Below are 24219 nucleotides of genomic sequence, written 5' to 3'. Positions count from 1 at the left end.
TAACAATGTGAATTATTTAATCAACATTGCATACGTCAAAAATATTCCTTACAACAGAGATTGTGGATTTGGAGGACAGAGTCAATGGATTTGGCACCCCCCCCCCCCACCCATCCCTATCTAAATATTCAATTTAGAAATGCTCCTCTGGCTTTAAAACCAAACCCGCCCACACCCTGCACACGTCCGGATTTAAGGATCTAGCTCCCTAGGGATTAGATTCCTGTCTTTTCTTTCCCCAGCGACTCGCTCAGATTATGCATATAGTGAGCACTCTGGAAATGGTGGAATATTGTTGAACAAAAAGTTACTCTGGGGTTTCTGATAAAGATGATGAATCATCACAGGAAAATTTGAGCACGCAGAGCCCAAACAGTAACCCGCTCGTGCGACTGTCCTAACACACATAATTTACCAGCCCTGCCTGCAGGGAACCAGCAAAAGGAACACGAGAGATTTGACAGCTGTGTCTTTAGCCGCCACCTTTTAAGTTGGGCAGGTCGGGGTATTAGAAACGCTTCCCAGCCAGGAACCTGGCTTCAGGAACGAGCGGAGGCGGCTCTGAGCTGCGGAATCCACTCTCCACCCCTTGCCCTTTGGTTGCCAGCTATAGCTTGGCCCCAAGGCACTCTGGGATATCAGGAAGCTCAACCTTTATCACCAAGGCAACCGGCCGGCACGCGGTTGTCATGGAAACCGGCGGGCACTCGGAGAGTCTCGTAGAGAAGCTGCCTTCGCCCTCACCCAAGCAAGATGCTTCGCCGAGGCTGTAAAGCCTCTGAAAGGCGAAGACACTTGAGCAACCACCTCAGCTGGCAACAGGACTTGGCGCTGAGCGGCAGCATCTACCTCCTACGAGAGATGGGCCCCACCGGCTTCCTGCTGAGGGAGGAGGAGCCGGAAAACAGGGATTTCCGAGTAATTACCACCCCCAACTTGCCTCCACTCCCGCCCGGCCCACCCACCCGGTCCTCCTGGACCTTCCTTATTTCTAGCCGCCTTCACAATCCCTGCGGATTCTCCCTGCCACACCCAACCCACCCGCGCGAGATCCAGACTCTAAAGATGTGCAAATTGCAGAGGGAAGTCGTGTTTTCATAGAAAAGTTTAATTTTGGGAAGTCAGGATTCCAAAATGGCATCCAAATCTTGTAAGATGATGGCACCTGCTTGACGTTTAGGCTTGAAAATGTGAGACGTTTTACTTAAATACATGCTTTGCGTTGCGTGCGTTCTTGGATCCGTTGTTGGCAGTCACGAGCCCTGTAACTAAAACGAAATGAAAATCCTACGACCTATTTCATACTGTAAATACTAAATAAATAAAATCTGTTTTTCTTTACTCTTTAGTCACTCTAAACCTCCAAGAAGATCCTTTTAAAGTACCGTTTAGGTGGCGATGCCTTGGAAAGGTCTTAATAAAAACCTGAAAAAAAAGATATTTTATATTTGCATAACCCACTCTTGCCACTCAAAAATCAGCCACCATCCCACCTCCCGGGTGTTGATTTGGAAAATTTTAATTTAGTGTCCTGCATTCTAAGTACTGAATACAAATTACTAGCCTGTGCTTATTTAAGACATCTTTTTTTTTTTTTTACTTTGTCCCTTAGAACACTTAGTTAAAAAATTATTTTAGCCAATATAAACTTGGTGAATAAAATTCGTCTTCTCAAGTAAAATTATATACCAATTAAGTGTACAAAACAAACAAAAGATCCAAAATAAGCTAATTTACAAAAAGTCTTTAGCTCCACTGCAAGGCAGAATGAACTTTCATTAAGAAATGTATCGATACAGAGATATTTTTTAGCTTTTAAAATTAGATTTCTTTTCACTTGCCTGAGTGTAGGTCACTGAAGAAGTCTTAAGTGATAATACAAGTTATTGAGCAAGACAATATGACAGTGAAAAATCAGCCTGGAGACTGGTGTCAAGAGTTAAGATGTCTCCATAGACTATATTCAACGTTTGAAGTCACCTAAACTAAATTACTTCTTGAAATCTCTTTTAATCCTATCAGCTATTAAATTATTTTTATTCTAACTCTAAAAATTAACTGGAGGGTTTTTTTTTTTAAGTATGCATTTTTCTTTTAAAGGTTTTCTTAGGAAATCCTCATGTTTGTAACTGTTCCACATTTCTGAAAGGAGGGGAACTTTGTAAGCATATATGCTGGTAAGTAACTCTGTAATCAAGATCTGCCACAAAGGAACATCTTGGTATGTTGCCTTTTTCATGATTTGAATACTGAAGGTAATAGAAATTTGTTGTTGGGAGATATAAGGGTAAAATGGCTGTAGTTTTTCAGTATATTTTGGGGTATTTTATTTCATTCTGAAAATTAAATAAAGTTTAACTTGAGAAACATACTACCACCTCTGCAAGTTTTAAAAGTTCATGTTTATAATTTAAAAAATCACTTTTTAAATTCTTACTATCTAAGAATCTTATGTACAAATGTGAAATCTCACTATAAAACAGAAAAATAAAAACCTCCCTGATTCACGTCAATAATAATAATTATGTTCTCACTATAGGATTTCTATTTGCTGTCAGTTAAAAATAAATTCCCGAATACATTTTTATTTTTATACTTTCTACTGGGTGCATTGTTTGTTTTCTTTGTAAATGTAGTACAACAAATCATTTAATAACAAAAAATTCGTTATGTTTTTTAAATTTTTATTATTTTTATTATTTTCTTCAATTTCTTTAATGTTTATTTATTTTTGAGAGAGAGAGACAGAGTGCAAGCGGGGGAGGTACAGCACGAGAAGGAGATGCAGAATCTGAAGGCTCTGGCTCTGAGCTGTCAGCATAGAGCCAGACACGAGGCTCAAACCCACAAACTGTTAGATCATGACCTGAGCCAAAGTCGGCCACTCAACCGACTGAGTCACCCACGTGCCCCTCATTATTTTTTTAATTATGATATTTTCTAATGTATTATTTTTATTTTCAATAAGCATTTTACTATGAATCTTTTAAGATAGTAATAGGACTACCCTGAGAATTACTTCTGTTGAATCTGAAAGTTTTCCTCTAGTGACAGAACCTATTTACAGGGAAATCCCAAAAATGAAAAATTTTTAAAAAATTGTTTTAATTTAGTGTTTGGAGTTAGTCTGGAATTCTTTCCCTTCTTTCCATTTTTTCATTCTTCCAACTCATTTTGTTTTACCTATCTGTATTTATATGAACAAATCATGAATTATATTATTATAGAATATTTGTGACTGAAATTGGAGGGTAAAACAAATCTAACAAAAAATTGAGAGAAGAATATGTATCTCACATTTTGAATGCTTTTCTTTATAAGTTAAAAAAAAAAAGTATATACCTTCATTTCCAAAGCTTGTATTACCAAGTTTTTGTTGTTTTGTTTTGATCAGTTTTTATTGAGCATTGCTAACACAATTTACTCTAGTTAGCATAGAAGATATAAAATATGGTCCTTTAAAAACTTGCAGTTTGGTTTTATTATTAAAAATAATAAATTATGTTTATTAAAATAGTTTTTTTTTCATTTTTTTAATGCCAGCTTCCTCAGGGCAAGGGCCTTCTGTTCTGATTTCTATATAATGTTACTTGTTTTTTACAATATATTAACCAAACTAAATGGAAATATAATTCAAATATTTAATATACTAAACTATATTTAATATATTTAAGTAAGAATTTTTTATGTATTTCTCAGCTTTTAAAAAAGTCATATTCGGGGCGCCTGGGTGGCACAGTCGGTTAAGCGTCCGACTTCAGCCAGGTCACGATCTCGCGGTCCGGGAGTTCGAGCCCCGCGTCGGGCTCTGGGCTGATGGCTCAGAGCCTGGAGCCTGTTTCCGATTCTGTGTCTCCCTCTCTCTCTGCCCCTCCCCGGTTCATGCTCTGTCTCTCTCTGTCCCAAAAATAAATAAACGTTGAAAACAAAATTAAAAAAAAAAAAAAGTCATATTCCATTTCAATTGGCGATATTTGAAGTATTTTTTCTGTCATACATTCAAGTGGTATATGTAGGAAAACAGTATTGGTACTCTCCAGAAAATTACTCCATTTTCAGGACTAAGAAACTTCTAGGGAAGTTTAAAGGAATTACAATGACTATCTCATTCCTTTACTAACCTGTCTCTGTGAATAAATGTATGTTATAAAGAAATACATGGACTCTTTCTGGCAAATCTCTTTATTATAAATGTCTTTTATTTTCATTTATCATACTTTTTTCACATATGCTTACTTTAAAACATTTATTTAACGACTGTTTTTGTATGAATTTTTTATTTTAATTTCAGTACAGTTAACATTTAACTACTTATCATTATAACAGAAAACTGATGAGAGTGTTAAGTATATTTATAACACCATCAGCAATATAAATTCTATAATGCTACTCCTAATATTAAAATATATCATTTTAGGTTATATCATAAATAAATATTTCTTTTGGTTTTCCACCTGTGAATACTAGGGTCTTGTTGAAAAAATTCAAACTTCCAAGGAATCATGAATGTAAGTTGCATTTCTTCTTTTATTATTTTGAAGTTAACATATTTAATAATTTTTTGTTTAGACATATTCTAAATTTAAACAATTATTTTCCTAGACAATCTGACAACTATCTGTAGCTCAGTTTGTTGCAATTAAGACACTTGGAACATTTTTCTTCCTTAATAAAAAAATGTAACTTTATATGTCATTTCAAATTCAGGGGCACTTAATAAAAAAAGGGATGAAACAATGGCTAGTTATTCTGAAGGCAAAATTTCCTTCATGTGTGCTAAGCAAAGATTCACAGTGGTTTCTAGGCGTAAAATTATTTTAATTATAAAAAAAATCAGAAATGTAATTTTTTAGATCACAGTAATAGTTGACATGGAACATAATTTCATTCAAAAATATCTACTAACTGAAATTTGTATGTAAAAAATATAAATACATGTTTTTAAGAGTAAAATAGTTTTTATGACAGTACTTAAATTGAGTTTAGAGTCAAGCATATAGGTATGTAACTTTAAGTTCTAGAGTCCTCAAAATTAAAAGAGAAAGAAATTAATTTTGTTATAGGTCATTTGGATTTATAGATTTTATAAAAAAGGTATTGTCATTATGGTAATCACAGTAAACATTTAAAAGTTGTACTAGATAATAAATTAATATTAGTGTTTCACAGACACTTTTTTTTGTACTCTTCTCTCATTTTACACATTCTCTTATCAACAGAGCACTATTTTCAGTTGCCTTCGGGGCAGCTCAGATTTGGAGGTCCCACAGGCATTTTAAATACCAAATTTCCCCCCCCATTTGTGCGCCCCTCTTGTATCCCCTACCTCATATATTGGCTTTCCTTTTTCTTTAGTCTGCAAAACTAGAAACCATAGGATTCTCCTTGATTTTTCCTCTCCCAATTTCCTCTCTCCTGTCTAAGGAGTCATTTCATAAATCCCATTCATGTTACATCCTACCTCCTTCTCAACGGTGTTTTCATCTCTCCATTCTCATTCTCACCTTTGTCCAACCTTCATCAGCCCTTCATAGTATTCTAGAGCCTGTTTCTTTTCGGTGCCTGCACTTGGTTTCTTCCTTCTCCACATTGTAGACAAAAGGTTCTTTCTGGAATGTCACTTAGTTCTCTACTTCATCCTCTCTTCCAATCCCTTCATACACAATGATTGGGTTGTTTGATATTGTATACACTGTTTATTTCTCTATTTCTTCATTTTATCCACCTGAAGTTAAGTGCTCACGTCCTCTCCAAATCTTACTTGTTCTCTACACTGTTTTACATACCATTTTCACAAGCTTCCATACTAGTGCTGTCCAATAGAAATATAATGCAAGCCACATATGTAATTTTCTAGTAGCCATATTACAAAGAGCAAAAAGAAACAGGGAAAGTTAATTTTAATAATATATTTTAATTTAATCTAATACATTAAAATATTACCATATCAACATGTAATCAATATAAAAATATGCAATATTTTTGATACTGTCTTCAAAGTCTTAGTATTTTATACTTACAGAGCATCTCATCTAGACACTATATTTTCAATGGAAATATTTGATCTGCATTTAGATTTTATAAAATACTCAGTTGAAAAATAGATTCATGTAATAGCTAAATTGTTACATATACATACTTACAAATTTTTCAGTAACTATATATTATGAGTTTTCAATTTAAATTTAAGTGAAACAAAATTAGAAATTTAGTTTTTTAGTCACATGAACCATATTTCAAGTGCTCAGTAGTCACATGTGGCTAATGGCTACTCTTATTACAGTGCAGCTCTATACAACCAAATTCAACAAACATCTATTGTACTATGTATTAGCCAGGAGCCTCTGTTAGATACTTCTTTATGAATTGAAAAATGAATACTAACATTTGTGGAGTTTTTCATTTCCAAAAGTAGCAATTTCATATGGATTAACCTAATAGTTAATATTCTGTTATCCTTTTTATTTCTTAAAGGCAGAAACTGTGTCTTGTTCTTTTTATAAATATCAGCCTATGGTTGGGAATTTTTTTAAATGTTTTTTAATGTTTAATCCTAAATGTTAATTTTGAATAATATATACTTCCTACAAAAATAAAAGCTCTTTCATATCTCTATATTTAAAAGAAGTTTTGGTCAACATTGAGAGAATCCTATTTGCACAAATATTCAAAAAAGTAGAAGTCTTAATCATCTTAAAATTTATCATGTAAATGAAAGCTAGAATGGGGGTGCCTGGCTGGCTTAGTCCGTTGAGTAACCGACTTTGCCTCAGGTCATGCTCTCACGGTCCATTGGTTCAAGCTCTGTGTAGGGCTCTGTGCTGACAGCTCAGAGCCTGGAGCCTGCTTTGGATTCTTTGCCTCTCTCTCTTTCTCTGCCCCTCCCCTGCTTGCGCTCTCTCTCTCTCTCTCTCTCTCTCTCTCTTTCAGAAATAAATAAGCATAAGAAAAAATTTTTTAATGAAAGCTGGAAGAAACATAGATGATTTAAATTAATTTAAAGAAAGCTATAAATGATTATTCATTTGGATTATGAGAGTGTTTTGAATATCATTCCTAGATCCTTCTAAAACAAATCAGGAAACAAATATTTGCGCTCTAGTGTTGCATATCAAAAACAATTGACTTTTATTTTTGAACATTTACAAAGATGATTACAAAGGAATTTTATTATAAAGACATCAGTTTTTGAACATGGAGCATTATTTTTCCCATCACCCAATAAATGTTTTCCAGCAAAGCCTACATTTATCACCTAATAGTTTCTTCTAAAGATAATGTCTATTTTTTTTATAGTTTACTTTTTAATAGAGAGCTGAGGGACAAAATAGCTAAGAGTCAAAAACGTATCCTTCTCTTTGTTTTATAAACGTTGGCATTAGAGAAACTTTTAGTTTATCCAACTCCCCTCTCTTCTTTTATAAGGGAGATTCTAAAAGTTCCAATGCTAACAGTAGTCAAAACCCAAAGTATAAACTAGATTTTTTTCCCTCTTCTCCTCCATTTTCTCTTTTTCTTTTTGTCTAGTAAATGCCATCCGTTCCTTTTTTTAATTAAATATTTACAAATAAATTAAGAACCATGTTTAAGAAAAAAATTTTTAAATTCCCACTACAAAGATACAATAAACTTTTTTGCTCCCATTTTCCTTTATTACTTTATATTTATGTATGTCTAATAGTGCATGGGAATTTTGTCCTCTGCTTTTATCACACATTGTTACTTTATACCCATTTTCTATGCTGTGTAATCTCTGTAATTAAAGTCATCAGTGGCTAAATATGGTATATCATAATTTAGTTAACATTATTCTGTTGTTAGGCATTTAATTTATTTCTGTTTGTCATATTCTTTGTACATGAAGCTTTCTCTTCTTTCAATCATTTGTTTAGCCTAATGTCTCATTAATCAGATTTTGGAGTAAAAGTATTAAAATTTTTATGTCTGCCAACCAGATGTATTGCCAAATTGGTCTTAAAATACTTTTGCTGATTTGCAGTTTCAGCTACCTGTCAATTTTCTGCTAGGTTTGGTTTGAGATTCGTGTTTTAGGTACATATTATTACTTAAGCACATAATGAAAGACATGAACAGAATACTTAAGTCCCCAAAGAAAATAATTTAAAAATATGAAGAAATATTTTCAAATGTTAATAATATTTCTATAGTGTAGGGGAAAAAAAGGCTGTCCTACAGAACACAAAAAAATGCCAGCTACAAGGTTCACTGTAATCTGTTCGTTCCTGGCAAATTAAATAAATTTCCATTCTTCCATACATCTAACATACCCTTAGAAGGTCTAAAGTATCTTCATATAACTTTTTTAAATGCAAAAAGAAATGACATAAGGCAAACAAACATAACATTTCATTGATTTACTATTGCTTATTCAATAGGTTTTATTCTGTGTCTGTGTATCATTCTTATTTTAACTAATTTTCTTTTATGTTAATGAAGTTGAACATCTTCCATTGCCCTCTGATAAGATTAGCTGTCTTGCTCTTCTCTATAAAAGAATATTCTTTCATAGTCTCATACATTAATTTTTTAAATTAATTTCAGAAGAGTTTGTTTCTGCCTTTCATTTTCCAATTCATGTTATACCACATAAGACATTTATGGCCAGCTCCTCTTATGAACTTTTATGTTTCAATAATTCTGCTGCCCTAGGAAATCTTTATTCCCAAAAGCACAGTTTTTGTTCTTCATTTTCCTCCCTGTCTTTTTTAGAGAGCAGATGTTGCTCTGTCTCTGTGACAAATAGCTCTCATCCTCCAAAGTAATGGTTAATTAAATTATGTTACCCTCTTACATTCCACCTGCCACCCCACCTCATGCAAGGAACAGAGATTTCTATATTGTTCTATGATGTTTTCAGTATTCTTAGTGTTTAATTTTGAAGTCTTTCCAGAAAAAATGAAGGTTTTATTATCTTGCAAGTATTTTAAAATTTATTAAATAATGTATTAAATGTATTAAAGAATGTATAAAATGAATAGAATTCAAGAGGACCAATAACAGATGGCATTTAAATTATGGCATGTTAAGGAGAGAGAAAAGGAAAGGAGCCTGGGATGGAGAAAGGAATAAAGAATCTAGGATTCCCTGATCAAAACTAAATGTATTAGAAACGATTTCTTATAAGGACAGTAGGATGGAGAAAATTCATAATTCAAAGAATGCACATCCCAAGATTATAAGCAACATAGTTCCAAATAGATTATTCAGAAGAATACTAACCAAATCTGTGAAAGATGTGGCTACCAAGACACTCTTGTAAAAACTGAAAACCAAGACAGGAGAGTAGTTACAATTGAGTCTTGCTCTCCTGTTATCTATTCATTCATTATTCATCTAACAAAGACTAATTTCACTAACTACTCAAATATCCCTGTTTCCCCGTTATGTAGTTGTGTCCATTTCTTTTGGTGGTATGTTGATAAAATATTATTTGTGGACAAATTGAACAGATTAAAATCTAAGACATGATTATAACACCAATCCAAGGATGAACACTGTCATATAATTAATGCAAAACCTTTACAATGCAACATTTGCACTGACTCTTTTCAGTTATAAGAAAAAAAATATAATTTCCATTCATTTATTTTTATGTTTATTTATTTTTTAGGGAGAGAGAACAAGTCAGGGAGGGGCAGAGAGAGAGGGAGACACAGAATCTGAAGCAGCCTCCAGGCTCTGAGCTATCAGCACAGAGCCTGGCATGGGGCTCAAACCCATGAACTGTGAGGTCATGACCTAATTTGAAGTCAGATGCTTAACCAACTGAGCCACCCGGCACCTCCCATTCTTTTTATCAATGACTCTTTCTTGACCTTTTGGTTCTGAAAAAAAATACAAGAAGTGGTAAATCTCAGTGTAACAATTCAATCAAAACTGTGTTTCTGATATTTGAAAGAAAATTCTAACTTTCAGCATAAGTTATTTACATTTCTGTATCTCTAATTTTGCCACTGAATTTTAATACTTTGGGATTCTTCATAGGTGCTTTGCAGTTAGGTCTTGTGGAAAGAGAAATCAGTGACTTGCTTCGAGGGATACATCGAGTTCAAACTCCACAACAAGGAACAAATGATGAAACTGTGCATATTGAAGAAGATGGGTACATTAAACAGAAGGAAATTGGTTCAGATGATATCTGCTCTATTTGTCAAGAAGTACTTTTAGAGAAAAAACTTCCTGTCACATTTTGCAGGTGACATGTTTTTTCTTTATCTTTGTTATTGAAGTACAATTAAAATACATTATATTAGTTTCAGGTATACAGTATAATGATTCAGCAGTTCTGAGGAGTATTTAGTACTCATCAAGATAAGTGTACTCTTAATCTGCATTATCTATTTCACCCATTCCCCTACTCACCTTCCCTCCGACAACCACCAGTATCTTTTCTGTATTTAAGAGTCTGGTATTTTGCTGATCTTTTTATTGTTGTTGTTCATTTGTTTTGTTTCTTAAATTTCACATATGAGTGAAATCATATGGTATTTGTCTTCCTTTGGCTGATTTATTTCACTTAGGATTATACCATCTAGGTTAATCCATGTTGTTGCAAATGACAAGGTCTTATTCTTTTCTGTGGTTGAGTAATATTCCATTCTGTGTGTGTATGACACCTTCTTTATCCATTCATTTGTTGATGGACACTTGGGTTGCTTTCACATCTTGGCTATTGTAAATATGCTGCAGTAAGCATAGGGGTACATACATCTTTTGAATCCATGTTTTTGTTTTCCTTCAGCAAATTACCTTTAGTGAAATTACTAAATCATGGTAATTCTATTTTTAATTTTTTGAAGAACCACCATACTGCTTTCCATAGTGGTTGCACCAGTTTGCATTTCCACCAACAGTGCATGAAGGTTCCTTTTTCTCCACATCCTTGCCAACACTTGTTATTTTTTGTGTTTTTTGTGTCAGCCATTCTGACAGGTTTAAGGTGATATCTCTTTGTGGTTTTGATATGCATTTCTCTGACGGTTTGTGATGCTGAGCATCTTTTCATGTCTATATCAACCATCTGTATGTCTGCCTTGGAAAATGTCAGTTCAAATCCTCTGCCCATTTTTTGATCAGATTATTTGGGGGTTTTTGGTGTTGAGTTATATAAGTTCTTTATATATTTTGGATATACCAAAATCAGATATATCACTTGAAAATATCTTCCCCCATTCAGTAGGTTGCCTTTTGGTTTTGTTGATGGTTTCCATTGCTGTGCAAAAGCTTTTAATTTTGATTAGTCCCAAATAGTTTAATTTTGATTTTGTTTTCCCTGACTGAGGAGACATATCTAGAAACATGATTCTATGGCTGCAGTCAAAGAAATTATTGCCTGTATTTTCTTTGGGGATTTTATGGTTTTGGATCTCACTTTTCTTTAATATTTTAGAGTGAGAAAGGGAGAGCATGAGCGGGAGGAGTGGGAGAGAGGAAGAGAGAGAATCCCAAGCAGGCTCCATATTTAGTACAGAGCCAAACACAGGGCTCGATCCCACAACCCTGAGATCATTATCTGAACCAAAATCAAGAATTGGATGCTCAACTGACTGAGCCACCCAGGCACCCCCAGGTCTTACATTTATATCTTTAATCCATTTTGAGCTGATTTTTGTGTGTGGTGTAAGAAAGTGGTCCAATTTTATTCTTTTTGCCTATAGCTATCTAGTTTTCCCAGAACCATTCATTGAAGAAACTGTCTTCTCCTCATTGTAAATTCTTGCCTTCTTTGTTGTAGATTAATTGACCATACAAGTGTGTGTTAATTTTGGGCCCTCTATTCTGTTCTGTTGATCTGTGTGTCTATTTTTGTGCCAGTATTATACTGTTTTCAATTACTACAGCTTTATATATATCTTAAAACTTGGAATTTGAAGTGCCAGCTTTATTTTTCTTTCTCAAGCTGTCTTTGGCTATCTTTGAGGTTCCATACATATTTTAGGATTATTGGTTCTAGTTCTGCCAAAAGTGTTGTTTGTCTTCTGATAGAAATTACATTGACTCTGTAGATTGCTTTGGGTAGTGTGGACATATTCATAGTATTAATTCTTTCAGTCCTAGGGCATGGACTATCTTTCCATTTGTTGTCTCATCTTCAATTTCTTTCATCAATGTTTTATAGTTAGGTTTATTCCTAAGTATTTTGTTCATTTTGATGCAATTATAAATGGGATTTTTTTCTTTGTTTCTCTTTTTGATACTTCATTATTAGTATACAGAAATGTAATAGATTTCTGTAAATTGATTTTGTATCCTGTGACCTTACTGAATTCATTTATTAGTTCTAGTGTTTTTTGGTGGTGTTTTAAAGGTTTACTATATATAGTATTCTGTGATTTGCAAATACTGAATGTTTTACTTCTTACTTACTAATTTGGATGCCATTTATTTATTTTAGCCTGGTTGCTGTGGCTAGGACTCTCAGTATTATATTTAATAAAAACAGTAGGAGCAGACACCCTTATCTTGTTATGATCTTAAAGGAAAAGCTCTCAGTACTTCACTGCTGAGTATGATTTTAGTGTGGGTTTTTTATATATAGTCTTTATTATGTTGAGAAATGTTCCCCCTAAACCTACTTTGCTGAGAGTTTTTATCATGAATGGATGTTGTACTTTCTCAATGCTTTTTCTACATCTATTGAGATGATCATATGGTTTTTGTCCTTTCTCTTACTAATGTATCATGTTGATTGATTTTTGAAATTTTTCTAGGGATAGAGAGAGAGACAGGGGCAGAGAGAGGGAGACACAGAATTTGAAGCAGGCCCCAGGCTCTGAGCTGTCAGCACAGAGCCCAACACGGGGCTCGAACCCACAAACCACAAGATCATGACCCGAGCCAAAGTCAGACGCTTAACCAACTTAGCCACCCAGGTGCCCCTGTTTTATTTATTTTTTAGAGAGAGACAGACAGAGACAGAGAATGAGCAGGGGAGGGGCAGAGAGAGGGAGACACAGAACCCAAAACAGGCTCCAGGCTCTGTGCTATCAGCACAGAGCCCAACACAGGGCTCGAACTCATGAACCGCGAGATCATGACCTGAGTCGAAGTCAGAAGCCTAACTGATTGAGCCACCCAGGCAGCCCTCCTTCTTCATTTCTGATTTTATTTATTTGAGTCCTCTCTCATTTTCTCTTGATGAGTCTGATAAAAGGTTTATCAATTTTATTGATTTTTTTCAAAGAACCAGCTACTGGTTTCATTGATCTCTTCTATTGTTGGGGGGCGGGAGTTGTCTCTATTTCATTCATTTCTACTTTAATTTTTATTATTTCCTTCCTTCTACTGGCTTTGGGCTATGTTCTTTTTCTAGCTCCTTTAGGTATAAGGTTAGGTTGTTTATTAGAGATCTTTCTTGCTTCTTGAGGTATATCTGTATTGCTATAAATTTCTCTCTTTGATCAGCTTTTGCTGCATCCCAAAGATTTGGACCATTGTGTTTTCTTTTTTAGTTGTCTCCATGTATTTTGATTTCCTCTTATTTTTTTGATTAAGCCATTCATTGTTTAGTAGCATGTTATTTAGCCTCCATATATTTGCATTCTGTTTGATTTCTAATTTCATAATGTCATGATCAGAAAATGTGCATGATAAGATTTCATTCTTTTTAAATTTATCGATATTTGTTAGTGACCTAATATGCAATCTATTCTGGAGAATGTTCCATGTGCACTTGAAAAGACTGTGTAGTCTGCTGTTTTGGGATATAATGTTCTGAATATCTGTTAGGTCCATCTGGCCAGTCCTGTCATTCAAAGCTACTCCTTCCTTGTTTATTTTCCGTCTGGCAGATGTGTCCATTGATGTAAGTGGGGTGTTAAAGTCCCCTACTATTATCGTATTATTGTCAGTTTATTCCTTTATGCCTATTAATAGGTCCTTTCTGGCTTTAGGTGCTTCCATGTTGAGTGCATAAATATTTACAGTTGTTATATCCTTTTGTTGGATTGTTCCCTTTATCATTATTAGTGTCCTTCCTTTTCTCTTGTCACAGTCTGTTTTCAAGTCTATTTTGTCCAGTATAAGCATTGCTACTTCAGCTTTCTTTTCACTTTCATTTGCATGGTAAGTGGTTTTCTAGCTCTTCTTTTCAATCTGCATATGTCTTTAGGTCTGAAGTGAGTCTCTTGAAGGTGACATATAGAGGAGTCTTTTTTTTTTTTGAAAAACATTGGCTAACATTTATTTTGTACGAGATAAAAATGGGTCCCAGAAAGGCTAAATGAATAGACCACAATCATACACGTTGTTAATAAAAGAACTATAACACATAACTCTCTCATAAAAACGTAATTAAAAATTCTTCAAAAAACCCATTAGCTCTATCTGAGAAAAAGACTAAAGCTAATTTTTCTTTTTTTTTTTAATATGAAATTTATTGTCAAATTGGTTTCCATACAACACCCAGTGCTCATCCCAACGGGTGCCCTCCTCAATGCCCATCACCCACTTTCCCCTCCCTCTCACCCTGCCCCTCCCCCCCGTCAACCCTCAGTTTGTTCTCAGTTTTTAAGAGTCTCTTATAGTTTGCCTCCTTCCCTCTCTGTAACTTTTTTTCCCCCTTCCCCTCCCCCATGGTCTTCCATTAAGTTTCATAGGATCCACATAAGAGTGAAAACATATGGTATCTGTCTTTCTCTGTATGACTTATTTCACTTAGCATAACACTCTCCAGTTCCATCCATGTTGCTACAAAAGACCATATTTCATTCTTTCTCACTGCCAAGTAGTATTCCATTGTATATATAAACCACAACTTCTTTATCCATTCATCAGTTGATGGACATTTAGGCCCTTTCCATAATTTGGCTATTGTTGAAAGTGCTGCTATAAACATTGGGGTACGAGTGCCCCTATGCATCAGCACTCCTGTATCCCTTGGGTAAAATCCTACCAGTACTATTGCTGGGTCATAGGGTAGATCTATTTTTAATTTTGTGAGGAACCTCTGTTTTCCAGAGTTTGCGTTCCCACCAACAGTGCAAGAGGGTTTCTGTTTCTCCACATCCTTGCCAGCATCTATAGTCTCCTGATTTGTTCATTTTAGCCACTCTGACTGGTGTGAGGTGATTTCTCAGTGTGGTTTTGATTTGTATTTCCCTGATGAGGAGTGATGTTGAGCATCTTTTCATGTGCCAGTTGGCCATCTGGATGTCTTCTTTAGAGAAGTGTCTATTCATGTCTTCTGCCTGTTTCTTCACTGGATTATTTGTTTTTCGGGTGTGGAGTTTGGTGAGTACTTTATACCTTTTGGATACTAGCCCTTTGTCCAATATGTCATTTGCAAATATCTTTTCCCATTCTGTCGGTTCCCTTTTAGTTTTGTTGATTGTTTCCTTTGCAGTGCAGAATCTTTTTATCTTCATGAGGTCCCAATAGTTCATATTTGCTTTTAATTCCCTTGCCTTTGGAGATGTGTCAAGTAAGAAATTGCTGCGGCTGAGGTCAGAGAGGTTTTTTCCTGCTTTCTCCTCTAGGGTTTTGATGGTTTCCTGTCACATTCAGGTCCTTCATCCATTTTGAGTTTGTTTTGTGTTTGGTGTAAGAAAGTGGTCTAGTTTCATTCTTCTGCATGTTGCTGTCCAGTTCTCCCAGCACCATTTGGTAAAGAGACTGTCTTTTTTCCATTGGATATTCTTTCCTGCTTTGTCAAAGATTAGTTGGCCATACTTTTGTGGGTCCAATTCTGGAGTTTCTATTCTATTCCATTGATCTATATGTCTGTTTTTGTGCCAGTACCATGCTGTCTTGATGATTACAGCTTTGTAGTAAAGGCTAAAGTCTGGGATTGTGATACCTCCCGCTTTGTTCTTCTTCAATATTACTTTGGCTATTTGGAGTCTTTTGTGGTTCCATACAAATTTTAGGATTGCTTGTTCTAGCTTCACAAAAAAAGAGAACTACAGGCCAATATCCCTGATGAATATGGATGCAAAAATTCTCAACAAGATACTAGCAAATCGAATTCAACAGCATATAAAAAGAATTATTCACCATGATCAAGTGGGATTCATTCCTGAGCTTCCAGGCTGGTTCAATATAGGCAAATCAATCAATGTGATACATCACATTAATAAAAGAAAAGATAAGAACCATATGATCCTGTCAATAGATACAGGAAAAGCATTTGACAAAATTCAGCATCCTTTCTTAATTAAAACCCTCAAGAATGTCAGAATAGAAGGAACATACTTAAACATCATAAAAGCCATTTATGAAAAGCCCACAGCTAAGATCATCCTCAATGGGAAAAACTGAGCGCTTTCCCCCTGAGATCAGGAACATGACATGGATGTCCACTCTCACCGCTGTTGTTTAACCTAGAGTTGGAAGTTCTAGCATCAGCAATCAGACAACAAAAGGAAATCAAAGGCATCAAAATTGGCAAAGATGAAGTCAAGCTTTCACTTTTTGCAGATGACATGATATTATACATGGAAAACCCAATAGACTCCACCAAAAGTCTGCTAGAACTGATAATGAATTCAGCAAAGTCACAGGATATAAAATTAATGTACCGAAATCAGTTGCATTCTTATAAACTAATAATGAAGCAACAGAAAGACATAAGGAAACTGATCCCATTCACAATTGCACCAAGAAGCATAAAATACCTAGGAATAAACCTAACCAAAGATGTAAAAGATCTGTATTCTGAAAACTATAGAGAGCTTATGAAAGAAATTGAGGAAGATACAAAGAAATGGAGAAACAGTCCATGCTCATGGATTGGAAGAATAAATATTGTTAAAATGTCAATACTACCCAAAGCAATCTACACATTCAATACAATCCCAATCAAAATTGCACCAGCATTCTTCTCAAAGCGAGATGAGTCTTTATATATATGTGTGTATATATATATATATATATATATATATATATATATATATATATTTACTCACCCTGTGTCCTTTGATTGGAACATTTAATTCATTTATATTTAAAAGTATTTATTGGTATATATGTACTTATTGCCATTTTGTTACTTGTTTTATGGTTGTTTTTGTAGTTCTCTGTTCTTTCTTCTTTCTTGCTCTCTTCTCTTGTGGTTTGATGGCTTCCTTTTGTGTTGTGCTTGGATTCCTTTCTCTTTACTTTTTCTATATCAATTATAAGGTTGTTTTTATATGGTTGTCATTTTTATGTGTGGTTGCCATTAGGTTCATATATAACATCCTATGAATATAATAGTCTATATACGTTAATGTTGCTTTAATTTGAACCCATCTAAAGCACTAGGCTTGTAGTTGGGCAGCATTAGTAGTCACACCAGATGCCTGCCCTCAGTCTGTCTGTTGGAGCTGCAGTCATGCTGAAGTGCAGAGTGCTCTCCTGTGTTGTCACCTGAGAGGGCTTCATTGGTAAATGGAGCCAGATGTCAGACTAGATGCCTACCTCCAGTCCATCGGTTGGGGCTGTTGTCACACCTGTCTGCAGGTTACTCTCTCTGCCTTGTCTCCTGAGAGGCTTTCATGGGTGGATGGGTCCAGAAGTCAGACCCCATGCCTGCCCCCATTCTGTGTGCCCATGCTACAGTTGCACTGATTGACAGGGCAGTCTCTGAGCTTCCAACTGTAAGATTTGGCTTCTGGGACTGTGGGTGCACTGGTGTGTGTAGTTACCTTCTCCTCTCCCGAGAGCAGGAGTCGCTTTAGAGTGGTGCTGGTCCTTGCCAGGGCTGCCTACGGAGCATGTTAGGGCAAGAGCTGCTATGGGGGGACACCTACTGAGTGGGGAAAGTTGGTTGTCATGGATCCACATGATAATGTGAGGGCCAGAAGCACTGCAATAGCAAGATAGGTGGAAAGTGTTTAGCTGATTGCTACAAACATCCAGGTATCTAGCCTATGAGGCTGGAAAGAGGATAGAAATGGCACCCACCGGCTCTTTTGTTCTTGAAGTCTCTTAATGATCCTTGCCCTTCTAGGGCATGTTCTGAAATTAGTAAATAATCTCCTTCGTGTGTACCCCCTGGTGCTTTTCAAACTGCTGCTTTTATTACTATATCTGGGCTGGGTTATTTGTTATGCTGGCTCTTTAACGGCAGGGACTCAGTTTCCTATCACCCTCTGGCTCTCCTGGAGCTAGGCCCTGCTGGCAGTGTTAAGCCCCATTGGTTTTCAAAGCCAAATGTTATGGGGACTTGTCTTCCCAGTGCAGGTTCCCTGTGCCTGAGGTGCCTGCTGTGGGGTCTGATTCTCTCACTTCTCCATGCTTGTGTTGCCCTTCCCATTGTGGTTAACCTCCACATGGGTTTAGTTCTTGACCACGTCTCTGCTCCCCCTACACTTTTGAATGTTGCATTCTCTCTACGATGAACTGTGAAAAATATGTTCTGCCAGTCTTTGGTTGTTTCTGAGTTAATTGCACTGATGTAGCTGTTATCTCAGTGTGTCCATAGGACAACGTGACCTCAGGATTCTCCTACTTTGCCATCTTCCCAGTGTTCTACGTGTTTTTTTCCTTTGGTGATTTAAAGCTTATGAAAAAATTCTAATTTAATATGTTTGTAATTTCTTGTTAGGAGACATGTTGATAGAAAAACAATAAAAAGCTTTACGTATTGCTTAATTTATATTTAAATGGCCTTCTTTTGTTTCCTAACATATATGTTGTAACAGGTCCTGTTCTTATTCTAAATATTTCTAGGCTACAATATAAAGGGTGAAAATTAAAATCTAACTCCACTTTATTCCCTTCTCCCTTCTCCACTTTAAGCTATTAAGGTAGGATAATTTTGTTTTACACCCATTGGCTCAGAGAAGTTACAAAGAATTTTCTGAGTAAAGATAGTACTTTAATATTCTAAAAATTCCTTTCAGTTTCAAATTCTATCTTTCAACCTAAGTAATTCAAATTTTTACCTATACACAAACATTTATTGAGAGTGTCATATTCATACTATTCTTCAAGGCACTGTAAAGTTGGACTTGGATATTTGGGCAACCATTTGCTATTGAATTTTTCATTTTCTTACTCCTGATTATTTGCCAAAATTTTCATCCATGTAGTTTTTCATATAGCAGCTTCTTTTTTTTATTTTTTTAATGTTTATTTATTATTGAGAGAGACAGAGACAGAATGCGAGTGGGTTGGGGCAGAGAGAGAGGGAAGCACAGAATCTGAAGCAGGCTCCAGTCTCTGAGCTGTCAGCACAGAGCCTGACACGGGGCTCAAACTCACAGGCTGTGAGATCATGACCGGAGCCGAAGGCGGACACTCAACCGACTGAGCCACCCAGGCACCCCTCATATGGCAGCTTCTGTTGCATATTTTTAAATTATTAACTGTTTCCCAAAATATTATTTCTCTCAGTAGATATTTTTCAGGTACTATCAAATATTGTGATTTCTAGAAAAATGAGGTGATACCCCTGCTCTCAGTGATGTCTTTCATTTAAAAATAATTACTATTGTTACAATTTTCTTTTTGGTCAAGATTATATTTACCCTGACTTTAAAAATGAAAAATACTGGAGTGCCTGAGTGGCTCTCTTCATCTCAGGGTTGTGGGTTTGAGCCCTAGGTTGGGTGTAGAGATTACTCAAAAATAAAATCTTTAAAAAAAAGAAAATGATGCAAAATTGTTTGCCACCATTTCATTGGAATGGGGGAGAATTTGTTAGGAATTCTGGTGTATAGATTAAAGATGATAGATTAGGTAGGTGAATAAGATAGTGTTTATGTGTATAATCAAGCCATATCTGGAAAATTGGTTCAGAATCTGTTTTTATAGGAAACAAAGATGGTAGCACAGAAAGTTTTATTTATATAAATACATATAACTTTGATGGATACAAATGGTAAACTCATTTTATTTCTAACAGGTTTGGCTGTGGCAATAGCCTTCATATAAAATGCATGAAGATCCTAGCTAATTATCAGGATATGATATCAAATGCTTCCATGTTGAAATGTCCTCTATGTAGGAAAGAGTTTGCACCAATAAAACTTATTTTAGAGGAATTCAAAAACTCTAGCAAACTTGTAACTGCAGCTGAAAAAGAGCGACTGGACAAACACCTTGGAATTCCCTGTAATAACTGTAAACAATTGCCAATTGAGGGGAGATGTTATAAGTAAGTGTCATCAGTAAAATGATAAACATGTTTTCTAACTCTTTTTAACATTAGAAGACTTGAAGCATTAGAGTACTAGTCATTTAGGCTGGGTTCTTCCTTCTGTATGTAGTATGTTTGAGTAAGTGATGGTTGCTTATTTAGGATTTCCAGACTGGTGATCTATGTCAGCCTAGTACCTCAAAAACTCATTGTTTTATTCCTTCACTTACAGAAAGGTATTGGCTTTGCACTCCAGTCTAGATTGAGAGTCTGAAGTAGCATTCTGTCCTGGAAGCTCTGGACACAGGCTTGTTGCTTTGGCCTAAATGAGTTTCCAAATTCAGAACCCTCCACTTCTAGACCTCTCAGCTTCTGTAACTTTCTTTGAACCATCATTGATATTGCCAAAAACTTCTATAATTGAGCTAGAGGGATATTGACTAGATTGACTGAATATTTAATTGAGTTTCCTGAACTCCACATTTCAACAAGTACATGTGTTTTTTGTTTCAATCCTATGCTTCAATGGCAATAAGATAATTATTAGAGAAAACAGTTTTTGTTACTTTTGTACTTAATCCCCAAACTTTCCCGCAATTGCCACACTAAAACATCAATTAATTGCTATGCTTAGGAATTGTGTTTTAATTAAAATTTTAGCTTAACTCTATGTGAAGAAAATATTTTTTTCCAGTCTTCCTAGAAATACATTATGATGAGCCCAATTCATACATTTTTTAGAACCCTCTCATAAAATCATAAAACTGTTTTTAATCACTCCTGTCAGCAAATGGTAACTTTTCTGGTTTATAGTGTTTTAGTTCTTTGTTTTCCTTATGTGTCACATAGAAGAAAATCAACTGGATCACTGTAAGTAAGAGTCTTTACTGGAAAATGACTGGCCTGAGAAGACTCCAAAGGAACATTTTAACTTGAGAAAGAAGGTCAGAATTTTTGTGAAGGTTTAGCAGGTATTCAGCTAGCATCAGGAATGTTAGTTAAATAGGTTCCAGAAAAAGGAAGGACTTGATCTTCGGTATTAGTAACCATTGTTTTCAAGAGGTACAGATCCAGACAGTAAGAAGCTAAGATAACATGTGAAAGAGGGGGTTGGGAGGAACAGCTGTGAGAGATGAGGACATGAAGCAGACATGGTGTAAAATTCTCAGTCCTCGTTGTTGCCTGTTCCTCAAATTATTAGAGTGTGGCTTTTGTAGATAATTTCAAATCTTTCTTTTAAGTATTTTGTTAATGGTAGTGCACTCTTTTCCTCTGAGTTTTCTGACTGCTCTCTCTGTCTTTGTGGATGATTCTTCACACTACCCCTTGTACAGGAGGAAAAAATTTTCTATACCTTTCTGGTCTATTAAACTGACGTAAGACAAATTAATAGCAGAAAAAGCAAATTTAAATTTGTTCATGCAGGAGCTTCACACTGACATGAAAGTTTCAAAGACAAGCAGTTAAGGCTTAGAAGCCATCCTGGGCTAAGGAGAAAGGGGGTAGGAGTTCGTGTCTTCAAAGGGAAAGAGGACAATTTATGGGAAGATGGGAAAAACAAATGTCAAGCCATGGTGAGACAATAGGACACAGAGAGGAATTTGAACAAAAAGGTCCTGCTGAGCTCCCTCCAGTTTACCATACCTAGTACATACTCTTTGTAGTTATCTCTGGTGATAGCTCTCTTCCTAGACTGGGCCTCTATCTAAATTCCTTTAGGTAGTTGAGGGGGAGATAAAAAGCTCTTCCTGACTCTTTTTGGGCCTTGATTGACTTGAGCGCAAAGTAATCCACATGCCAAAGTGGCACATTCTGGGGAGACTTGTTCCAAATACAGGTCCACTGTTTTGCTCCCTGCTTACTGCCCTACACTAGGGGAATAATTTCTCCACTCTAGATTTGGCTTACAATTACTTACCTCTATATCAGTCCTCTCTTACAAATTAAAGAATTTATTTCAATATTTGTGACTTCACCTTCATTTCATTCCCTCAGATACTGACATTTTAGTCATTAGCCTGAAAAACTATTCCCAGTAGTTTTAGTAATGTATTGAGTAGGAGACAAACTAAGCTTTTCAGTTCCTTCTTCATTAGAGTTTTACAACAGAGCTACTTCTTTTAAGAAGTTAATTCTAAATACATATATATGTGTGTGTGTGTGTGTATGTATATATATATGTGTATATATGTATATGTATATACATATGTATATATGTATACATATGTATATGTATACACACACACACACATATATATATGTTGAAATATAGAGATACTTAATTTTTTCTTGCCTAGCAAAATTTGGTGTATCAAATAAAATGCTCCATTGCTATGATTGGTTAATGTTAAAATAATAACAATAATAAATTAGTGCATGTGCTTCTAAATGTTTAAAGGACATATTTTCCCAGATTTCTCATGGAAATAGTTTTCTAAAACTTTAATAACTTGCATAAGAAAATAACTTTGTTTGATTACTGCCCAGAATATTATTTGTTTGGTAAATATTGCTGCAAGTAAATTAAAATTATGTACTTATTGCAAATTTTTTTATAAATGATGTAAGTTTGAGATTAAAGCTTTTGTGGAAAGTGAAGTTTCTGTTTATTTAATAACTTTTTATACATATAACTTTTTACATATTGTGAGAAAAAAGGGAATATAATTTTTATTTTTAAGAAGTATTCTGCTAAGCACAACTCTCGCATTCTTGAAACAATTGGAAAACACTGGCTAATCAAACGATAGACTATCTAATAGGCTATAAATCCTATAGGAATTTAGATAAAGAAAGAAATGAAAATTAAGGTACTGTAGAAAGAAATCATGGAAGGATTGTGTGGTAGACAAAATAATGCCTTCCCAAATATGTCCACATTCTCTTGCCCAGAACTTACCTAACATAGGGGAATTAAGGTTGCAGATGTAATTAAGATTGCTAAACACCTGACCTTGAAGTAAGAAGATTATTCTTGATTGCCTGGGCCAAATGTAATCACAAGTGTTCTTAAAAGTGGAAAGGGAGGCAAAAAAAGAGTCAGAGGGAGATGTGACTTTGGAAGAAAAGCCCAGAGAGACAAAGCATTGCTTGCTTTGAAGATAAAGGAAAGGACAACAAGCTAAGCCAAGGAAGGTAGACAGCTTCTAGAAAATGGAAAGACCAAGGAAAGGGGTCCCCTTTAGAACCTCCAGAAACAAATGCAACCCTGTTGACCCTTTGATTTTGGTCCCTTGAGACCTATGTCAGCCTTCTATCCTGCAAAACTATAAGATAATTAAGTTGTGTTGTTAAGCTGCTAAATTTGCTGTAATTTGTTACAGTAGTGGTAGGAAGATAATAACAGGTGAGAAAAAATGGGCCTTGTCCTATCTGCCTAGTTCCCAGGAAATTTTAGCTGGAATTTTTCACCTAAACCATCAAAATAATTGGTTTTTTTCTTGTATGTCTTAATATTTTGCCTTTTTAGGTGTACCAAATGCATAGAATATCACTTATGCCAGGAATGTTTTGATAGTTGCTGCCATCTTTCTCATCCCTTTACATTTCGTGAGGTACAGTTTCCATCTTGAATTATATGGTGTTTGTATTTATCCTGTTGTAAATCTAAATAAAGTAAATCTAAGAATAATAATATATAACACTTTGGAATAGAGATGATTGTTTTTTAATAAAAACCTAAGACTATATTTTTAGGAGAATTCTTTTTTATAGAGATGTACAGTGCAACTAACTCTCACATTGGTAGTTTATAAAATCTAACAATAACAAACATCCGATGACATTACACATAAATCTTAAGTATAGGAATTACAGCCACTAAACTTGAAAATTCATTTTAAAAAAAGCTCAGCATTTCTAATTGGCATAACTTATTGACAACAACTTATGGTTTTAAATTTTCTTACATCAACAATAATGAAATTTTATTTCAATCCTTTATACTGTATACTTAGAAGTAAATGCCTCCTGATGTTGAATAATAATTCTACCTTCTACCTATTAGACAAGATAAAACATCCACAAAAAAATTACTATTATTCATTAATATTCTTACCTTAAAAAGTAATGTTATTATAGTAGCTGTACAATAGTATATTAGACTCACTAATAATTTATAAATTTTTAATGTTAAA

The 24219-nt window shown here is 35.1% G+C and overlaps 1 protein-coding gene across 2 annotated transcripts in view; it reads left to right on the top strand.

Annotated features, from left to right (window-relative positions):
• Positions 1–667: 667 nt before the first annotated feature.
• Positions 668–24219, top strand: part of ZSWIM2 (zinc finger SWIM-type containing 2) — a 32117-nt gene continuing 8565 nt past the window's right edge. The window contains exons 1-6 of one of the 2 annotated variants that reach the window (XM_086719110.1): positions 668–918; positions 2101–2177; positions 4468–4508; positions 10006–10216; positions 19850–20101; positions 23553–23637. In XM_086719110.1, coding sequence (XP_086575236.1) covers positions 754–918; positions 2101–2177; positions 4468–4508; positions 10006–10216; positions 19850–20101; positions 23553–23637 — 831 coding nt within the window. In that variant the 5' untranslated portion in view covers positions 668–753. The remainder of the gene's footprint in view (positions 919–2100; positions 2178–4467; positions 4509–10005; positions 10217–19849; positions 20102–23552; positions 23638–24219) is intronic. The other variant, XM_025929375.2, reaches the window with a different exon arrangement.

The sequence above is a fragment of the Puma concolor genome, chromosome C1 (genome assembly GCF_028749965.1).
Source record: "Puma concolor isolate L17-30 chromosome C1, mPumCon1.1.hap2, whole genome shotgun sequence".
NCBI lineage: Eukaryota > Metazoa > Chordata > Mammalia > Carnivora > Felidae > Puma > Puma concolor.
Note: the sequence above shows the minus strand (reverse complement) of the source record. Positions and strands in the feature narration are given on the sequence as shown.